Genomic DNA, 18,734 nt, shown 5'->3' with positions numbered 1-18,734 from the left:
GAGACTGTACACGCACATCTAGCTACCGGGGCTTCCCCTCTCGCTGCCTTCGTCTAGGGTAGAGCTACGAGGAAGACGGGGGTAGTAGAAGACAATCTGGGATAATACAACACTTCCTAGCTGGCTGAAGACAAGAGCGAACACAAACAGCACTGGGAAGATCGTTTTGCCAAAAAATACTTAATTGAGATTTTTTATTGGGTATACAATTTCAAAAACTAACGATAGCAATCAAACGCCCGCCATCTCGTTCCTGTGATCCCGTTCCGTTTACTTTTCTTTTATCGACCCCGTTGAAAGCCGGGCCGTCTACATGTGATTTTCTCTTATTATAAAGTAGTCCGTCATCAAGTCATGGTTGGAAAACGCAGCATTTGCGTCCGTCTCTCAGGCCCAATTTACTAACACGCAGGCCCCGCGCCGCTTCCGAAATCCATCCCCATGGCCACGTCAAGACCCTCCAAGTCAGCCGCACTGAGGTCAAAGTTCATGTCCTGCAAGATGTCATTCATCTCTGCATCCGAGAGCGTCAGGCCAGTGGTTCCCGAGGATACAGCAGCCGGGGCAGGCGACACCGTCGGGGCAGAAGTCGCCGTCGACGCCGGCGTGGGCAGCGGTCTCGGCTGCGGACGTACAAGCACAGGCGCCTGCTGCTGCTGCTGGCCCGGGATCTGGCCCCTCGTCATCATCCACCCCTTGAACTTTCCCAACAACACAGGGTCGTCAGCGGCCGTCTCGGCCGAGTCGAGAATCATCCTCGCCTTGGCGCGGATCGCCTCGTCGTCGGGGAACGACCCCGTCAGGCTAATCTCCGACTCGACAAACTTGACCAGCCCGTCCTCGAGCTCGCGCGCGCAAAAGATGGAAGCAGGCTTCGGGTAGCGTGTCTTGAAGGTCTCGAGGTACTTGTTGGTGATGGTAGAATCCGTCTGGAAGAACTTGACGTTGCGGATCGGTACCTCGGTCGTCTTCTCGCTAAAGGGCGCCATGTCGCCCTTGGGGAAGGCGTAGGGCGGCGCGAAGCCCGTGCCGCCTTGCTCGAGGGACCAGGCGTCTCCGGGCGGGAGGCCGGGGCCGGGCTCCGCGATGATGCCGGCGTCTCTCTTGAAGCGGCGCAGCCATTCTGCGTTGTCGGCTGCGGTTTGGTTCCATGGGTCGTCGCTGTTGGGGGCTTGGTTAGCTACGCGATACTTTGCATTGTGTTCTCTGGAATAGGAACTTACTCATCGTATAGGATTAGGCGTGCCTGGAGCTGTAATTCAGCGTCGGAGGGTGTGTGTTGGTGAGGGTTGTCCGCTGACATGGCCGCCACGGTGTACTTCTTCAACGTACGCGCCAAACGGCGGTAGCAGTTTGCGTCGTTCAAGAAGAACGGACCCGTCTTCACGCCGCGGGGCAGAGCAGCCTGATCGGGTGGCAGATAGGCCGCGGCCGTATCGGCCGTCAAGAAAGAAGGGAGATTGGCTTGGAAGTTGACAGGCGAGATACCGGAGCCAGAATGCTGCAGCGATTGTTGGCCCTGAGACTCTGGCGAGGTGGTCATAGTCGACCCGGATGCAGAGACGGGCTGGTGGCGTTGTCTGAAGGCCGCGAGCCACTCCAGGTTGTCAGCGGCGGTCTGGTTCCAGCCGTCGTCGAACTCGTAAATGACCATCCTGGCCTCTCGCTGCAGGGCTGCGTCGTCCGGCTCGACTCCCAAAGCCCTCTGCTTTTCCATGAAGTCTGCCAGGGAGTGTTCCAGTCTGCTGTAGTTGTGGATAGTCGAGTCAATTTTGGTGGTATCCGTCGACCGCTCGTTGACAACCACAATGTCCTCAGTTCGGGGAAGATGGGCTCGTTGCCGGAAGTTGGCGAGCCAGTTGGTCGAGGAGAAGATGCACCTTACGAGCCAACTGGCAATGTGATCCGAAGGACTGATCGAAACCTCTTCGACACGTCCAACAATCTCTGCCGCCGTTTGCTGAAGCTCATCATCCATGGCGGTGAGTCCCAGTAGCCTCTTCGCTCTAACGAACTCATGAAGCTGGTTTTCCAAAGGACAAGTCTGGAAAATGGTATCTTTGGAGGCTAGTTTCAAGGAAGACAGCCTGTTCTCAGCCGCTTGACGAATAGGACCGTACTTGGCTGCTAGTTTGACTTCCTCGTCTGACATGATCAGATCACGCAGCCAGGAGAATTCGGACGAGATCTCTCGGATCGACAGGATTTCAGAGGCGAAAATGATACGACAGGCTTCCAGCTGCATCTGACGGTCGTCCGGTAGGGTCTGATGTTTATCGTAGTGGTTCTGCATAAAGTATGCCAGCTCGATTTTGATCAGCTCGTACGCGTTGCGAGGGGTCTCGGCTGGGGCTCCACTGGCTTTGTACGGATAGGGCGAGTTGCGCTCATTGTCAATGAGATCTGTATTACCACAAGTTAGACTTTGGGAGCTTGTCTACGGGATAGCTTAGGGGTCGGTGCATACATGGCGGGATCGAGTTCTCGACCATCTCGAGCACCGGTGCTTCAAAACCCCAGTCACCCTTCCAGTCCGCCATAGTATTTCCGTCACTACGGTAATGATTGGCAATGTGTTCCACTCGCGAACCCCAGCTGTCCAAGACCACGCCGCAGAAACCGCATCGTGACCGGATCTCTGGTGTGGCGACCTTCCAGGCCTTCATGGACCAATCGACAAACTTGCAGTCGTGGACGAGCCGCAAGTGTTGATTCAGGTGATCCTTCCGGTAGAAGCATCTCTCTTGGAGCAGCCGCTCCTGGCACGCGGAATGGTTGTGGCTCTCAACATGGGCTTTGTCGGGATTGGCCTCACCACAGAATACACAGGCGAGCTGATTTGTCGCCGGGTTGACTGCTACAGGCCCATCTGGAGCACACACCCACCTTTCAAGGGAAAGATGGAGAGACTTCTCGTGCCGTTGCCAGTCGTGCTTGGTCCTGAAACTTTCGGTACAGAATGTACATTGGAAGGTTTTGGGAGGAGCAGCCAGGGCAGTCTTCTCTTCAACCTTGGTGCCGACTCGCCTTCTGCGACGCCTGCGACCGCGGTTGAAGGACCCAAAGGACCCGAATGAGCCACGGGAGGCATGGGAGTAGGCAGAGGCGAAGGAGCCACCGCTAGAGTGGGAGGTACCGTGAGAGGTTCCGAGAGAACTGGCCGAGGAAGCATTGCAGAGGGATTTGCCTGATCCGTCGTCGGTAAAGTTGAAGCTGTACGGGCTCGTAAGACCTAGAAGGAGATTAGCCTCATGATGGTAATCAGTCAAATGGGAAGGGTCATACCTGATGATGAGGTTCTGGAACTAGACGCAACGGCCAAAGCAATGGCAGAGACAGTAGCGGGTTCGTTTTCGGGCGGAGAGTCAACCCAACGCTCCAAGGGATTCATGTTGCGCACTCTGCCGTCCGGCGCCGGAGTTCCTCGTCTCTGAGGAATGTCAATGGCACCGCTGTAGCTGCGCGGGTGAGGAGAAGTAGAGCGAGGAGCTTGCGTTTTACCCCTGCGACGGGCATTGGCAAGCCAGTTGGTGATCTGGGTTTTGTTGAGGCCAGTCTGGCGCTGAAGCATCTCTTTCTCTTCGTCACTCGGATAGGGGTGACGTGTGTGGGTGGAAAGCCAGTTCTTCAGGATACGGACAGACTCGCGGGAGAAACGAGCGCCAACTTTGGCCGGAGTAGCCGTTTTGGACTGGGCAATCTCCAAGGCAGGCTGATCGGCTGAGGCGGTCATCCCTCTAAGTAGGTCTGGTGTCGATGTCCCGGGCAGACCAGCAGCGAGAACATTGTCCTCGAGTGTGCCACGGGAATGATCACCCATCGCCGGCCAAGCGTTCAGAGATGACAGGAGGTCCATGTGGTCATCTTCTTGAACGGCGCGGGGATGGTCGCCCATGATGGGCCAGGGGTTTTGGGAAGGGATGGCATCAGATGTGTCGAGGTCGGCCAGACCGCCAGGCAAGTGCTCAGCCAAGCTGCATTCGCTCCGAAGAGCAACACAGGAGGTACAGTACGACTTGAACTTTCCCTCCTTGATCTGTTTGCACGAATAGCCACCGAGGATGCAATTGTTGCATGGCGTTTCGGGAGCGAACCACCAGTCCTCCTGGGCGCTGGAGAGTTGTGTGTCAATCAGTTCGAGGGGGTTGCCATCAGTCAGACCAGCTCCTGGTGGTGCAAGATCCCCAGAAAAATGCTCCAGGGCGACGAACCCAAAGTCGTCGTCGTCGGCATTCTCCAAAACCAGGTCCAGATTGGGATCGGTGGGTGGCACGTCCTGAGTGGGCATGTTGAAGATGTTGCCCACCTCGGTAGCGGCAGCCTCCCAGTTGACGAATTCGTCCATGCCCGTGTCCTCGGGGATGGTTGTCATTGTATTGACTGGCCCTTAATGAAGGGCGCGGACTGATTTGAAAAACTTCCCGAAGGGCGTGATTGGCATGGGCGAGATCTTCTGCAGATGGGATTGCAGATCGATAGGGCGTAGTGGTGCTCCAATGTATCGCGTTGATGTCGATGGTGCTTGTCAGTCGTCAAAGAGACCGGAAGGGCGTCGGTGAGCCCCGCTCCGTGTAATCTTCCTGAACGACAAGTTGACAACCAAGAACGGTCGAGATGGTGATTAGGCCCGGGCTCTTTGGAGTTTGTGACAAATCCAAAAGTCCCACGGAGGCAAATCGAGAAAAGGGTATAAGAAAGAAAAGGGTACAAGTCGGGACGGACGAGTTCCAGGCGACGAAATCTTTTATTCAAAAGGACTATCCTCCTCGCTCAGTAGATCGGATCAAGCCAGATGGATTCTGGCGTTCGAGGAAGCGTCCAAGTCGGAGTCACCAATGGTTGGCTCGCCAGACCGGGATTACAATGGGTCGTGTCATCAGAAGGGCGCAAGTCGCATGTCTTTTGACAAGTTTACTATGCACACCCTTCGGACGGGGGGGAGGAATCACACCCCACATCTCTACTGCGTACGAGTCTGCGCTTGCGCTGGCGTCTTCCTTGTGTGTCTGCGTATAGGAAAGGCTGGTTCGCGTTCTAGCGGAGGGGATGCGGAGTGTAAGCAGTAGTAGCTGAGATAGGGCGCCGTCAGTTGGCCGGCGGCTCCTCATGTCATCGTGGGAATTAAGCCAAGATAAAAACATTCTTAAGATAGCATGCTCCCGAGTATACTGTCCCTTTAGTCTCAAGTTGTGTAGACTCACTTATCGTCGCCAATCGATACAAGAGGAGGATGTTGTTATCGTAAGTACGAGCACAACAGACCCCTTGGGAACTTTGGTACTAGGACGCATACGGATACAGCATGACAAGGCAATTTGCAGGGTACTTTCTAGAACCATCATGCTGTTTCTACATTTCAGAAGGCTGAGGTGGTTGCAAAGGATGCAATGGGCTCGTCGCCCTCAGCCGATAAGCTGAAGATCACAGCATTGGTTCGGTCTTCTATTTGGCAACTTTGCCTGCAGTAGGTTACTCCGCAGCCTACCCATCTCATGGTATGTTCCGCTACTAGTCAATGGGGGTGCTGAACATGTCCGTCTGACGGTGAGGCCGTTCACACCAAGAACGATTAAGCTAAACACTATAGCCAACCTACGGGGTGTTTCTACCCAGGCTGTTCAGCCAATGTTGTCCTTCTCAACATGGTCCTGTGTAACCTGTATTAATAATTGACCCGCCTTCTGCAGCCACCCACCCAGAAAACCACACTTCAAGCCACGAGCAACTGCGCCGGCCTTGGCTTTTGGAGGACCCAAGGGCGTAGGGACTCGCATTCCCGTCTTACACCCAGTTATAACGATTTCTTTTAACGTCGTTACGTCGGCTGGTAGACTTGTGAGTCAAGGTCGAAGCAGAGTCGAGGTATATGACCATGACAGAGGTTCATCTTGTGAAATCTCTGAGCAGAGATGGGATCTACCCAGCCAGCAGTAATTAGCTGGTCAAAGGAGGAAAAGGCGACTTTCCACTATCAGGTACTTTTGGCAATCACGACCGACACCATTAGACTTGGTATGAGAGCGAGGTGCGGTCTCAAGCCGAAGCCGATTCCGCGTTCTGTTCCCAGGCTCCCCGCGACGGTTTCTCCGCGGCTCTCCCATGTCCAAGTGGACATGAAAAATGCTTGGTTGCAACTCGCAAGCCCGCCCACCCCCCCGCCAGCCGCACCCCGACGACCGCTGACCGCTCCCCCGGCCTGGGGATGAGTCGAGAAGTTCGAGATGCGAAACGACCACTCACCCATTCCGTCGGTTCAAGTTCTCGGCGTGCGCTAGACCCGGGTTCCTCACCCACTCCGGACCCCACTGCCGTACGAGGAAAACCTCGGAGCCTCGAACAAAGGCGCTTGTTAGGACCCTTTGTCAATTGCGGCTGCGAGGTCGGAGGGCTGTTGGGGTCAAAGCTTATCAGAAATCGGACGGCGTGAGGACCCTTCAGCCGACCGAAGATGGCTTCCATCGGTCTGTAGCGGTTTGAAGTGGATAACTTGGCCGGAAGGATTTTCAAGATTGAACATCAAGTTTTGGCAGGATCGCGATTGCCCCATGGGGTCCCCTTGGACTTCATCGAGGAGGAAGCGAGACCGGCGATTCTAAGGAAGAATTGATCAGGCCAGGCCGAGGTATCTCCAAGTTGATTTAACCGTCAACTTGCAGCAGTGACTCAGACATGGGTTCAACTAACAGAACACAATACGCAGGGAAATGATTTGATATCAAGGCTTTGGAAAGTGTTTTCATGTCTTTACAGGCCAACTCTAACAGCAAATCGCGTCAACCGCTTTCTCAAAATATTCATTGCCAGAGGCTTGCTTGATGTACTTCGTGGCAAGCTCCTTCAGCAGCGGCATCTGCGTGTAGTCCGCCAGACCAATCTTGTTCTCCCCGAGCGTCGGGTTGAACCTAATATACGCCGTCTTAGGGCCCTTTTGCCTACCGTTGAGCGCCGCCATGTGCCTCGAAAAGTCCTTACCCTTGGCCTCCGTGTTGGTAGCGAAAGCCATCACCGTCGCCGCGACCCCCGTGAGACGGAACCAAGAGTCGTTGGGAGACTCGGTCTTGTTGTATCCCGTACCGAGACTGATCACACACGAGATCTTGGGCTCCTCGACACCTTCTTGTGCTTCGCCCGGCTGGACGAGGTCGTACCGCGCGTTCCACAGCTGATCGATGGGGTTGTTGTTCAAAAGTCCTCCGTCCCAGAATGTGAGCGGCTTCTCTGCGCCCGCGGGCCACTTGACTTCGGGGAAGTATGTCGGGGCGGCAGAGGTTGCCCTCGTCGCGAGACTCATTGTGATCTCGTTTCCGTGGCTCTTCATAAGGTTGTTTACGGTCGAGCTGGTGTACACGTTGGTGTTCTTGTACGTCTTCATCAAAACCGTTTCGCCTCTGTTTTGGGCCGTTGTGCATACAAGCCTTGGTTTCAAACGTTAGAATCTTGACGTAGTCTGAGGGGTTATGAGGGTTTTGATCGACTTACAACTTGCCGGCTGCTGGATGTTGAAGCAGAGCCTCTCCCTTCAACCGCTTGTCGTCCTTGTCCAAACCACGTTCATCTACAACTCTGTTGATGGCGGCGATCAAGGACGCGTCGTCAAAACGACTACTCTGCACCACGGTCTTGCTATTGTTAACCCAGGACGAGAGCGTATCTCCGAGGAACCCAATGCTCCAGCCATAGATCTTGGGCTTGAAGACGTCCGTGGCAATGATGTCGTACTGCGCAATGGCCTCGGTGGCCGTCATGCGAAGTCGGAACAGCATGATGCCGATGATGCCACCCGTGCTGGTTCCGGCTGCGAGCTCAAAGTAATCCACGGGGAGGGGCTCCTTTTCCAGCTTCTTTCTCACTTGGACCCGGCGCATGAGTTCCTGTAGAATCATGAGGGAGACGACACCACGGACGCCGCCTCCGTCGAGGGCAAGGAGGCGGGCTCCATTAGGATGTCTTGTGGCAGGTGATCCAACCATGATGAAGTTTCGACAACGGTATCTGTAGATGCGATAAGAAGGAGGATTGATGCTTGAACCGTCTGATGGGTGAGTTTGTCGAGGGATCTAGGCGTCGTTTTATGTCCATTATGAGTTGGCTTGCGAAATGCAATTAGTCAAGTACCAATCTGCAATTCGTTTTCTCCTTTTTTACGATTGAATCTAGACCTTTCAGTGGCGGCTTGCGTTGAAGCTGATGAAGCCTTTACACGTCAATGTCGACCTGAGCTGAGAGTCTGAGACCGGCCATACCGGGGGTCTGGTTCAGCTCGTCTGCGTGCGAATCGCACTATCACCTGCCGATGGGGAAATATTTGCTGGACCCTTGTCGGGCTGTTCTAACACGGGCAAGTGCCACTCCCATTCCAGCAACACTCAATGCTTAGCTCGAGTGAGTGCGCTTCTCACATGCAAACTAAGTGGAATGTCTGTCCTCATTCGCTCACGAGATAGCCAAGTTAGGGTCTCAGCTGCTCGAGAAGGAATGGCGAGGGATAGCGTCCGATGAAGGGTCTGGAATAAGAGCGACCACGCAGCAAGAAACCATCAACTCCAAAATGAAGACATGGGTTTTCCGGCAATACGGGCGCAAAAGATCGACCTCAACGGGATATGGCTTTCAAGGAAAATCACACGATACTGTACACAATTTGACTACCCAGTGCTCATGCTATGCTCCAGGCTGGCGCTCAACTCGATATAGTAATGTCAGTCCAGAACCACGAAGCAATAAGGAATCGTGGGCAAATTGGACTCCAGAATTAAGATGTAAAAGATTTCACTTCTAAACAATGAAGGCAAAAGAATATGGGATACGCACCATGATGTACCGGCCCGCAGTCATCATGGAGGCCACTATTGGCGCGCCTTGATTCGAAGCCACGGCCACAAAGTAACTGAATCGGATGATGTGGGTGATGAACTTAGTTCTAATCGCGTTTTGAATTCATCAAGGAATTTCTAGGTCGTCCTTGGCTCGGCCACGCATCTGAATTAATGGAGTAATCAACATTGAATGTTGTGAATGAGCCTCTTCTCGCTGACTAGTTCTGATAGCAGTAAGTTTACCGGTTGGAGGACATCAGGACCTCACAAGTTCGTAAGTAAAAGGTGCGGGAACTCTTCCTACTAAATCTATCACTGTACCAAATCCACTGATTGGAGTTTGTGAAGTTATCGTCTTCTTCGTCGTGATGAGATGCGCTAAAAAGCTACGGGTCGTAGCCTCCTCACAAAGTCCGCAATCACCTGCCTCATATACCTCAGCTACCACATGTTTACAGACTCGCAGGCTGATTCCGCGGTATCCAAGTTGCTACATCTTTAGTGGCGGCTTCTGGCTTCCCACTGACCTCGTTCTGAATTCGCGTCTGAAAGCCCGGTCTGAGCCGTATCGAAATCTCACCACTCCTCATTCTCGACAACCACAATCTCACGTCTTGCTTCTCACTCGCTCTCATTTAACCAGTTGCGTCGAATACTTGGACACTTGGAGATATCCTCGTCACAGACTGAAGCATCACTTTTCCCTCATCGCATCACCTGTATCAGTGCCCCCACCAGCCCAACTGAGGCGTGAGATAATGCTGTTGCATGTAAGGCATCGCGGGAGACACAGAAACTGAAAGGAAGAATTCTCTCATATGCCATTTGACTTTCCAGGCAGATATCTTTGCCCTGTCCATGTGCTTTATATATCCTTTTGACGCCCCAAAATTGTGTTCACATAGTACACATAATATTTCTTCCAAACAAGTGGTATATAGAGTGAAGAGAAAAACACGCCCCGCGCCACGCCATCCCAAATTACAACTGAGGTCTTGAACTCTCATTATGCTTTAATAGAGAGAAAGAGAGAGAGAGAGACCAAAAATCAGCTCATGATGGCGGCGTGGCATTCGGTCCCGATATTCGGCGTCTCCAAGTTCCCCTTGGTCTGGTTCCCCGGCTTGAGGTAGCAGTTGCCCGGCGCCTTGCCCTCGACGGCGCCCGCCCTCGTCGTCCACAGCGGGATGAAGCTGACACCCGTGCATGACGCGTTGCCCTCGAACCCGGGCTCGTAGTTTGTGAAGGACGCGCAGGCGTCCATGCAGTTGTCAAAGTTTGCCGTGAAGAGTGACATCAACGGCGAGTTGGGTGCGTTTTTGTTGCCTTTTGAGGTGGTATGTCAGCAATGCGCAAAAGTGAGATGGATCTCTCAGGGTTTTACTTACAGTACATGGTGAACGTCTTCTTGCCGAAAAAGTCAGTCGTGTACGTCTGGCCGGTCGTCGTCTCGCTCGAGTCGGTGCAGCCGTTGGTCAGGGCGTTGAAACCCGTAGCCGTCGCCGATGCGCTCGTCACCGTCACCGTCGTCGTCGCCGTCGTCCCGCCGCTCGTCGCCGACGCTGACATGGCCGCCAGCTCCTGGATCGCGTTGTTGGCCCGGCTCGCCTCGACGCCGGTGCCCGCCGCCAGACCGATGACGGCGGCCGCCAAGACGGCGATGATGACGGAGAGGAGGAAGACGAGGAACGTGCAGCCGCAGACGGTCTTTCTGTTCTTCTGGGGCGCGGCGCCGGTCTCTCCAGCAGCGTTCTGGTACTGGTTGCCGCCGTAGACGGACTGGTCGACGCCGGACGCCGGGTAACCGTACGTCGAGCCCTCCTGCTTCATCGGCGTCACGGGTTCCGGCTGTGGCGAGGCCGAGTACGACTGCTGGGGAGGCGGGTGGTAGACCTCGGGGTACTGATGCTGAGGTGCCAGCTCCGGGCCTTCATCGTACTGATGCTGTGTTGTAGCCATGATCAGTTTTCGGTGGATCGAATTTGATCGTTGGTGAAGATCTTTGGTGAAGCTGTGAAGAACCAAAGAGATGGGGAAAACCGAGAGAAAGGAGAGCCAAGAGGAAGGGAAAGCAACCAAGCGGGGAACTTACCCTGGGAGCCATTTTTAAGTACTTGACCGTACTCATAAGAGGCAGAGAGAGAGAGACAGGCAGACAGGCACCAGAAAAGAGCCGGAAGGATTGGACAAGGTGCGGGACGGGAGAAGCATGCGCTGGGATCGAGAAGGAGGAGTGAGGAGCAGGAGGTAGATCAACGAAGGAGCTGGAGTGGCCACGGGTAGGAAGACATGTTAGTCTAGCGTTGCAGTAAAATCTGACCCCAGGCAATGGTCCCCATGTTACCCATCCTTTGGGCTGATGGTTGAACTTTCTTCAATGTCTGGGCGAAGAGTACCCGTGGAGTGATGAGAGTGAGAGTGAGACTGTGAGAGTGAGCAGGGCATGGCATGGCTAGCTTGCTACACTAGTAGAGGGGGGCCAGCACGGGTCGCCGGATCCAATCCTTGAATCGACCACACACTCGCGTAAGAAGATGGATATTGCAGGGGTCCCGAAGAACGGGGTCGAGACCACCACCACTGCGGGCACCGGTGGATGGCTGACGGGCGAAAGACAAGAAGAAGAACGTGAGGAAGAAGAAACTTCAGACTGGGACCAACCACCATTGGTGATGGAGCTGGCGGGCTGAGGCTTTGCAGGGTTCCAGTTGCCTACGTGGGCGCTAAGTTCTCTCCTCCTCAAATTTGCCGTGGTTCGTGGGATTTTGGGCGGAAAGAAACGAAGCTTGTATCCGCAGTGTGTAATGTGTAAAACAGGTTCCCAGTTGGCGCTTCCTTCGCATGGGTTAGCCGCGAGGGGCACACCCAAAGTCGCGCAAGGCCCAGCCACGAAAGCTTGACATGAGCGTTTGTGCGCCGTTGCCCCTTGGAGGACTTGGGATGCGAGACCTCGGCGCAGCAAAGACACATGTTAGTGATTTCTGGCCACAAAGTGTCCTGGCATCGGATACGTCTTCTGCGGGAGAGACAAGCGTTAATGATACCATGCAGGCGAGCGGATCGCCCCAGGCAGCTCTTTTGCGCTTCTTTTAGTCGGGTACGAAATGGGCAGAAGATATCTATCAAGCCCTCCTCTCAAGAAGGGAAACAAATTTGCCTCAAAAGGACTATTGCCTCATGGATTGGCATCAATGATTTCCTCGAGCAATACGATCCGCGGAAAGGAACCAATGAGGCAGTATAGTCAAAGTTGGCAAAGCGAAGAGATTGCCAACTCAGTAATGAGCATCACGACATTCTGCTCTCTGGGTTGCTAGTGCTTACCAGCAGTGGGACACAGTTTGACAAGGGCCACCCATGGATGCTACATTGCTACCACGTTCGACTTACCCAATAACAGGGTTTGTGGGAACGGCGGGCCCTGCGGGCTGAATTTGTGAGGTTACAGTTGATTGCCTATTGCAACGCTGAGCGTATCCGTGATTCCGCACATTCTCAATTGTCGATGGTCGCCAGATCTGAGGTTCATTTCGTCAACGAAAAGCCAATTGTTTCTCCAAAACGGGTATCCGTATGACTATAAGGTAAGGTAAACGCCAGCAAAGGGTCCAGGATTAGAAGGTTGAATGAAAGGGACGAGCTAGCAAACGTAGTCAACCGCGCCGTTGCAACGCCTTACTGCGTCTGGGATTGTTTTTAGCAAGAGGGCTGAAGCGGCAAGCCCTTCCCGTGGATGGACGCCGCACGCCGCGCGCCGCACCACCATCTCTATCCTCTCCTGGGCTGGACCGCTGGGCTGCCTCGTTCTCCCGTTTGCTCAGGAACTCGCGCTTCTCGTGAGCATGGGCGCTCCCGTTGCCAGGCTGGTTGGTGTGTGTGGTCACTGGTGTGTGGTGGCCACGATCGTTGTGGAGACAGAGGGGGAGAGGAGATGAAAGGCTATCTTCATCTCTATCTCTGGGCGAAAGGGTGGAACTGTGTACTCCGTAGTTGTGGGGTTATCACCCACAGGCTTTCTTCCGGATGTTGAAGAACTCCGAAATCAAAAGATGGAGGTTTCTGCTCAGCGTCTTGCGGTAAGATGCAGAAAGTTTGAAAGGGGAAGAAGATCAACACACGATACCCTGTAGTCGCCGACCTGGACTGGGGTGGTATGGTCCATCAACGCCCGCAGGCAGTGCTTAGAAGTTCGAGTCTTGAACATGTCTAGATCGGTCTTTAACCGAATCTTTTTTCGTTGACAGACGTTGCTGATGAACCGGCAGGCATCCATATTCTCTTCAAGACACAACTCTGAGCGGTCTGTGGGAAAGAGAAATACGATGGATGGACAATCAAAGAATCCAAGAGCAGGAAAAAGCTTCTGTTCTGGGAAGGCCCTGGGAGATTGGCCTGAGCTTCATCCCACTCCCTGGCCGAGGCTGCGCCTCTAGCGGGATAACCCCCGGCGGCCCGACTAAGCTTCTTTCAGCCGTACGAAGCAGCCGTCCAATCACCTTCCCGAGGAGCTGCTGGGGTTAGTAACCGCCAGGCAGACCACAATTTCGCCAACAGAACAGAGGAGAATCACTAATCATAGGTATTTTCAACATCCGTATCGGATCGGGGAAGAAGGATTGTCTTCGCCGAGAGGGAGTCCCGTCAATCTTGTTTAGTTTTTATGAAAGACCTTTGCTCATCGGAGCTCGGCCCATGGCTCAATCCAGCCGAGAGCAACTTTACTCCCAAGATATAATAAAAGGGTGATTTCACCTCGTTTTGATGTGAGCAAGCCCATGTGACGAGCCGTCCTCATTTCTCGTAATCCTGCGGCACAGCAGCAACAGCAGAGGCTGTGCCGCGAGGGAATGAGAGGCATTGTTCCTATTGTTATTGGTATCTGCCCTGTCCAGCTTTTTCAAAAGGTCTAGACGAGCTCATCTAAGGGAATTCCCCTGAACGTCCCAGGCGAGCTTGAGCGGCACAAGCAGCCACGGATCTAGCAGGAACACATTCACCCCTTCACCACTAAGTAAGTGCTTAGAGTATCATTTGGTGATGACCATTTTCTTCCAGAGTCATCGAGATTAGAATTGTCTGCATCCGACATTGCAAGTCGCAAGTTGGGTCAATACGGATGTTCTTGCCAGCGTCTTTTGAAGCTGGTATCGTGAGATCAGCCAGAATGACCTCAACATCAATATGCACTTCTGGGATTTGTTCCTTCACCACCGGACCCATGAGCATATTTCAATTAAGCTCTTGGTCCTGCACCTCTACATTGGGCCCATGTCAGGCACAGTCTTCCCAATGGCTGGAAGAATACCCTCCTCCGCACAGAAGTCCCTTTCGGTTCACGACCCCCGTTGGTTCAAGGCAGACTTCACTGAAGTCACAACCAACAGTTTTGCCAAGCTTCATCGAAAAGTTGTTTAAAAGGGGGCCGATTCGTCGCTCTGAACTTAGCTTACTATGTGAAAGAACAACGCCTGCAACTTCCAAGTGCCTCCACACGGCTCCTAGAACCCCATCAAACTTCACACTCTGAGCAATCTTTTGTTAGCGATGAAGACGCCGTCAATTCTTTCCGCCGTTTCGGCGATGTGGGCTCTCACCAACGCGCAAACGATCGCAACATCGACCTCCAGCGTAAACGCTCCTCGAGTTACATCATCCGCTAGACCTTTCTTCATCTATGACACTCATCCGACTGGGAGTCTCGAAGCATCTATCGTTGCGTACGAGCGTGAGACGGCAACATACCAAGTCGTGTGCCCAACGGCCGATGCAGCCTGCCAAAAGGAGGGTTACTGGCCGGCCAACATCACCCACATCGAGGGCTCCAGCTGGGCCGGAAGCAATACGGCCACGTCCGGCATCGTTAAATATTGGGACTGCCGGCTCGGGAGTGGCAGCCGTCCTGTGATTTCAGATCAGTACGGACGGTGCCATGTATCAACGTCGACCCCTTCGCTCAGCACCGGGACCATGGATGAGGAGCTCGCCGTCAACACATGCTTTGTGGAGGCGCGCTCTGTTGTTGTGGCCATTACTGCAGGATTGGAGAAGGTCGAGGCGGTCCACCGGATACTCACGGAATCCGAGTACGTTGGGGCTTGGGAAGCTTCGTCTCTGATGTCTATGATGAGTTCTCGTAGTGCGACCGGAACGTGTTCGCCCTTCACATTCACAAGCCCTTCGCCTTACACCGGTTCTCTTGCCACAGAGAGCTCAAGTTCGTCGTTGCCTGCGGAGACAGGTGCCGCAACTAATACGGGAACGGATGCGGTAACGGGAACGGGTTTGGCGACAGGTGCGGCAAGTGGTACGGCAACAGGCACGGCGGCGACTGGTGCGGCATCGGGTGCGGCGACTAGTGTAGCTTCGAGTATGTTGATGCTGCTCGGAGCGGCGTTTGTGGGGTGTGGTACTCTTTGGTGATCGGCACACCGAATGATGGGATGAAAGCTACGATGAAGTAAACTAGCATCCATGTAGCAGATCAAGACATGGCACCTTGGTGTTCAGTCATCATTGCCGCTAATGATGGGACACACCACTACATGCCAAAGGCCAGTTTACCCCGCGATCTTGTTACAACACCCGAGCATTGTTGAGACTGTGCGCGCGATGCCGCAGCCGCATGTGAGCTTCGGGCCGGGAGGGATGAAATGTCAGCCAGGCTTCTTGACAGTTTTCTGTCGTCGGGAACGCGGCGCGCAAGACAGACAAGACAGTAACTTGACAAGGCGAGACTGCGTTTGTTACCCCGCCTGTTCGAACTTTGGATACGAATGCTTCGGGACGTCTTCCTCTGGACTGCTGCCGGGCGCAGGGATTAAGCTTTCTAGTTACCTCTGCCCAGTTTCAAGACGGCTTGAAACCCGGTGCCGTCAGTAGAGTTGTGCTGAACACGTATGCCCCCATTCGCGAATCTCAAATTATGTCATGGCTGTTGATTGGCCGCCGGTGGATTGGGTTTGGATGCGAGTGCTTTTGCAGCTTTTCTGGAGTGCCTCGTAAGTTGGGCAGAGGTTGGAAATTGTGTCAAAGGTTATCAATTATCTTGTCTGTGTTGAGATGGATTGCAAAGCTAAGATTGATGGCTTTGTTGACGCCGGTTATAGAGTCTCGGTTTCGTAAACGCCGTATTATAGTGGTCGTCTCAACAACTTGAGTTGGATCCCAAGGAAGGAAGACAACTAGTAGTGCACCGTACCTGCAGATAATTCAACTCAAACCTCGGTTGCAACTGACAAAAGCAATCTAGGTTCAGCTCGGAATTGAGGCAAGCCGCAAGTCACAAGAATGGAACGCAGAGTGAGGTAGCATGCCGGGTGGGCCTTAATTGCTTACCTAAAGCCAGCAATTGCCTGCGACTGGAAGGGGGATTCAGGGTCGGGAAACAGCTCCGGGGTCCTAGTTTCATGCATGTCATAGCTTTCCGTAGGTATTGCTGTGAAGATCTTCCATATTGTGTCTGTCTCTATCCGTACTGAGAATATACAAGGTAAGGCACCGGGTCTCGAGGATGGGTTGCTGGCATATACTTTGGTTTACTGTCGATCGAGTTGAGATCGAGTTGAACCGAGGCGGATGGCCACGAGAATAGTAACATCTGATGCACTCGAAAGCGAAGCACTAGCAGTCTTCAGTGTCCAGAACAAGGCCTGTTCCCGTGTTCCATGGACCATGGCACTCATGGCCGTGGCTAAGCCCCCATGATCTCCATCGGAGCACAGACAGCCCCAGAATCTTGAGCCTCCAGTGAGGGAACGGAGGCAAGGAAGGCTCTTCGAAGAATCAGACACTTTACTGTGTAAGGTAGGAAAAGCCACAGACAACAGCCAACCTGCGATCCTAGAAGGCACGCACCTCAGTGGAAGAGCTCTGTCTCTCCCGGCCACACGTCCCGGGTGGTGGCGCCTGCCAGATCCTGAGCGGCCATTTCTTATTGGCATATTTTCTTTCCCGTCCCTTCCTTCCCTCCAGCACCGCAGCTCCCCAGTCCAGTCACCTTCAGCTTCCCTTCTCACTTCTCGACATTCCTCTCTCTCACCCCTCGCTGTCTCTTCGCCTGGCCTGATCTTGCCTTTCTTTTCTTGCTTTTCCCGCCCCGATTTGCACTTTATACATTGACTTGTGGCCACTCACACTTTGCCTTTCCAATTTCACCTTCCAACAGGCTACGCCGCTTTCGACATCCCCAGTCGTTGTTTGGCCCCCCCCCCCCCAGGAGCAACATTTCGTTGGGCGTCAGGTGCGCCGCAGCCCAGCGTGCGATGCGACAAGCTATGTTTCCTCGACTACAGCTCGAATAATGCATTGCGTGCCGTTCAACTCACCGTCGAACCGGCAATTCACAACACCTGACCCCTATCTGTCTTTCAGCCAGCTTCTCCCATCTCCAACTTTGGCTCGACCCCGTCTCGGGTTTTGTACTCCCTGACGCGCCTCTCCTCTCGATAGGACGTACGACACCCATCACCCGCTACGCCTCTTCCGCCTCTCTGGCGGGTTTGGGCTGTCTAATTCGTCCAAACTGCTCACCTCAGCCAACAACACGTCTCTCACTCCCGACGCCGCTGAACGACGACAAACTCGAGCAAGCGACGACACTCGATCTCGACTTTGGCACATAGAAGCTCTCATCCGCCCCCAGCTCGGAGCTCTCCACCGATCTACGCTCGTTATCGTTCCCGTCTCCCCCTGAGCTACCTGCTTAGGCCCCGCCACATACCACTTCGTCCTATCTTCCACAACCCCTCCCCGCCCGTCCCAAGCTTTATCGCGACTACCCACAATGCCTACCTACCTATGCCACGGTTTTCGTTGGGACCGTCGAAGCATCCGCGTCTTTGTCGTCGTCCAGAACATCGACGATGCTGCCCCCGAATGGATCATTGCGCCAAACTCGTCTCCTGCCATCCTCGAGTCCTTCTACTCTCTCTTCGATTTCCTTCCCGAGCCCATACCCGACGAAACCGAGGCCCAACGTGACAAGAAGAAGCGCAACAAGTCCAAGGCATCCAAAGCCGCCGCACTGCGCAACGAATACGATGTCCCAGCCTCGACCGTGCCGCCAGAGGAGGATGACGTCCTGCAGAACGATTGGAGTGCTGTCAAGCTGCTCGAGGAATATGACCCGACTGACCTGAGCTATGTCAGCCGTCCCTACGCATATGTTGCCGACCACGTAGTACGCATTGATCTCAGCAACTCAATAACGGAGGAGATCATGCGGTACGAAGAACGATTGAGCGAGACCAAGGCGATGGCTAGCGCCCCTAGCGATGAATTCTACAAGGCCAAGAAGAGCTCGTCAGGGAAGAAGGCTGGCTGGTTCGAGAAGCTGAGAGATCAACTTCAACGCGGGGAGGATATTCGCTGGTACATTGTGGTTTGCGGCGATGAGGTGCGCGATTTCCCTGAAGACATGGGTGCGGCAAGGGCGGAACAGGAGGAGTTGGAAAGGGAGGCTGACAACGCGACACCCCGGCCCCGCGACCGCAGTGCAGGCCCTTCAACATCGAGAGGAGGGGCATCACCCCGTGAGTACATGTCGAGCGTACCAGCGAGTCAGTTCGCAACAGCCATGTCGCCGCAACAGCTCTCACCAAAGGAGGCGGGTCTGCCTTACGGCACGCTTCCCCAACATCCCAACATGGTTGGCAATTGGACGGAAAAGGAGACGCCAACACTACAAAGCAAACCTTCAATGGACTTTAGGCCAAAGACACCCAAGGGTGGCGGCTTCCGAAGATTATTCGGGAAGAAGGGCGATGATCCATAGAGCGGCGGCCTGGGAAGAATATTCGGGAAGAAGGACCATGATCTATGACATTTATTAGACGCTCAATGGAGAGCGTCTTTGAGGCAGCTCTCCACGACCTGAGCCTGTATTTGTACCACTGTACCGTGTGCTGTCTGGGTACGACA

The 18,734-nt window shown here is 54.0% G+C and overlaps 5 protein-coding genes across 5 annotated transcripts; 2 read left to right on the top strand and 3 right to left on the bottom strand.

Annotated features, from left to right (window-relative positions):
• Positions 1-167: 167 nt before the first annotated feature.
• BDZ83DRAFT_607332 (uncharacterized protein) lies at positions 168-4,776 on the bottom strand. The gene is made up of 4 exons (XM_060507424.1): positions 3,286-4,776; positions 2,468-3,232; positions 1,224-2,403; positions 168-1,161 (listed from the first exon to the last, which is right to left on the bottom strand). The coding sequence occupies exons 1-4, from the start codon at positions 4,370-4,372 to the stop codon at positions 402-404; spliced, it is 3,792 nt and encodes a 1,263-aa protein (XP_060368939.1). The 5' UTR covers positions 4,373-4,776; the 3' UTR covers positions 168-401.
• A 1,832-nt stretch (positions 4,777-6,608) lies between these two features.
• BDZ83DRAFT_85767 (acyl transferase/acyl hydrolase/lysophospholipase) lies at positions 6,609-8,259 on the bottom strand. The gene is made up of 2 exons (XM_060515958.1): positions 7,480-8,259; positions 6,609-7,415 (listed from the first exon to the last, which is right to left on the bottom strand). The coding sequence occupies exons 1-2, from the start codon at positions 7,968-7,970 to the stop codon at positions 6,758-6,760; spliced, it is 1,149 nt and encodes a 382-aa protein (XP_060368938.1). The 5' UTR covers positions 7,971-8,259; the 3' UTR covers positions 6,609-6,757.
• Positions 8,260-9,864: 1,605 nt separating this feature from the next.
• BDZ83DRAFT_569534 (uncharacterized protein) lies at positions 9,865-10,775 on the bottom strand (the record flags this gene model as incomplete). Its single annotated transcript, XM_060504208.1, has 2 exons — positions 9,865-10,142; positions 10,205-10,775. 2 exons carry the CDS (start codon positions 10,773-10,775, stop codon positions 9,865-9,867), a joined length of 849 nt encoding a protein of 282 aa, XP_060368937.1.
• Positions 10,776-14,360: 3,585 nt separating this feature from the next.
• Positions 14,361-15,236, top strand: BDZ83DRAFT_748689 (uncharacterized protein; the record flags this gene model as incomplete). Its single annotated transcript, XM_060513654.1, has 1 exon — positions 14,361-15,236. The coding sequence occupies one exon, from the start codon at positions 14,361-14,363 to the stop codon at positions 15,234-15,236; it is 876 nt and encodes a 291-aa protein (XP_060368936.1).
• Positions 15,237-17,360: 2,124 nt separating this feature from the next.
• Positions 17,361-18,619, top strand: BDZ83DRAFT_85656 (uncharacterized protein). The gene has a single exon (XM_060515957.1). The coding sequence runs from the start codon at positions 17,599-17,601 to the stop codon at positions 18,586-18,588; it is 990 nt and encodes a 329-aa protein (XP_060368935.1). The 5' UTR covers positions 17,361-17,598; the 3' UTR covers positions 18,589-18,619.
• Positions 18,620-18,734: the final 115 nt, after the last annotated feature.

The sequence above is a fragment of the Colletotrichum acutatum genome (assembly GCF_030867785.1).
Source record: "Colletotrichum acutatum strain CBS 112980 chromosome Unknown BDZ83scaffold_14, whole genome shotgun sequence".
In the NCBI taxonomy this organism is placed as follows: Eukaryota; Fungi; Ascomycota; class Sordariomycetes; order Glomerellales; family Glomerellaceae; genus Colletotrichum; species Colletotrichum acutatum.
The sequence above is the reverse complement of the archived record's forward strand: the minus strand, read 5'-3'. Positions and strand labels throughout refer to the sequence as shown.

Coding starts and splice junctions, on each gene's coding strand:
- BDZ83DRAFT_607332 (XM_060507424.1), bottom strand. CDS start 4,372: ATGACAACCATCCCCGAGGACACGGGCATGGACGAATTCGTCAACTGG. Junction 3,233..3,285: donor TTCCAGAACCTCATCATCAG/GTATGACCCTTC, acceptor ATCTCCTTCTAG/GTCTTACGAGCCCGTACAGC. Junction 2,404..2,467: donor CGAGAACTCGATCCCGCCAT/GTATGCACCGAC, acceptor GTGGTAATACAG/ATCTCATTGACAATGAGCGC.
- BDZ83DRAFT_85767 (XM_060515958.1), bottom strand. CDS start 7,970: ATGGTTGGATCACCTGCCACAAGACATCCTAATGGAGCCCGCCTCCTT. Junction 7,416..7,479: donor CATCCAGCAGCCGGCAAGTT/GTAAGTCGATCA, acceptor TTTGAAACCAAG/GCTTGTATGCACAACGGCCC.
- BDZ83DRAFT_85656 (XM_060515957.1), top strand. CDS start 17,599: ATGCCTACCTACCTATGCCACGGTTTTCGTTGGGACCGTCGAAGCATC.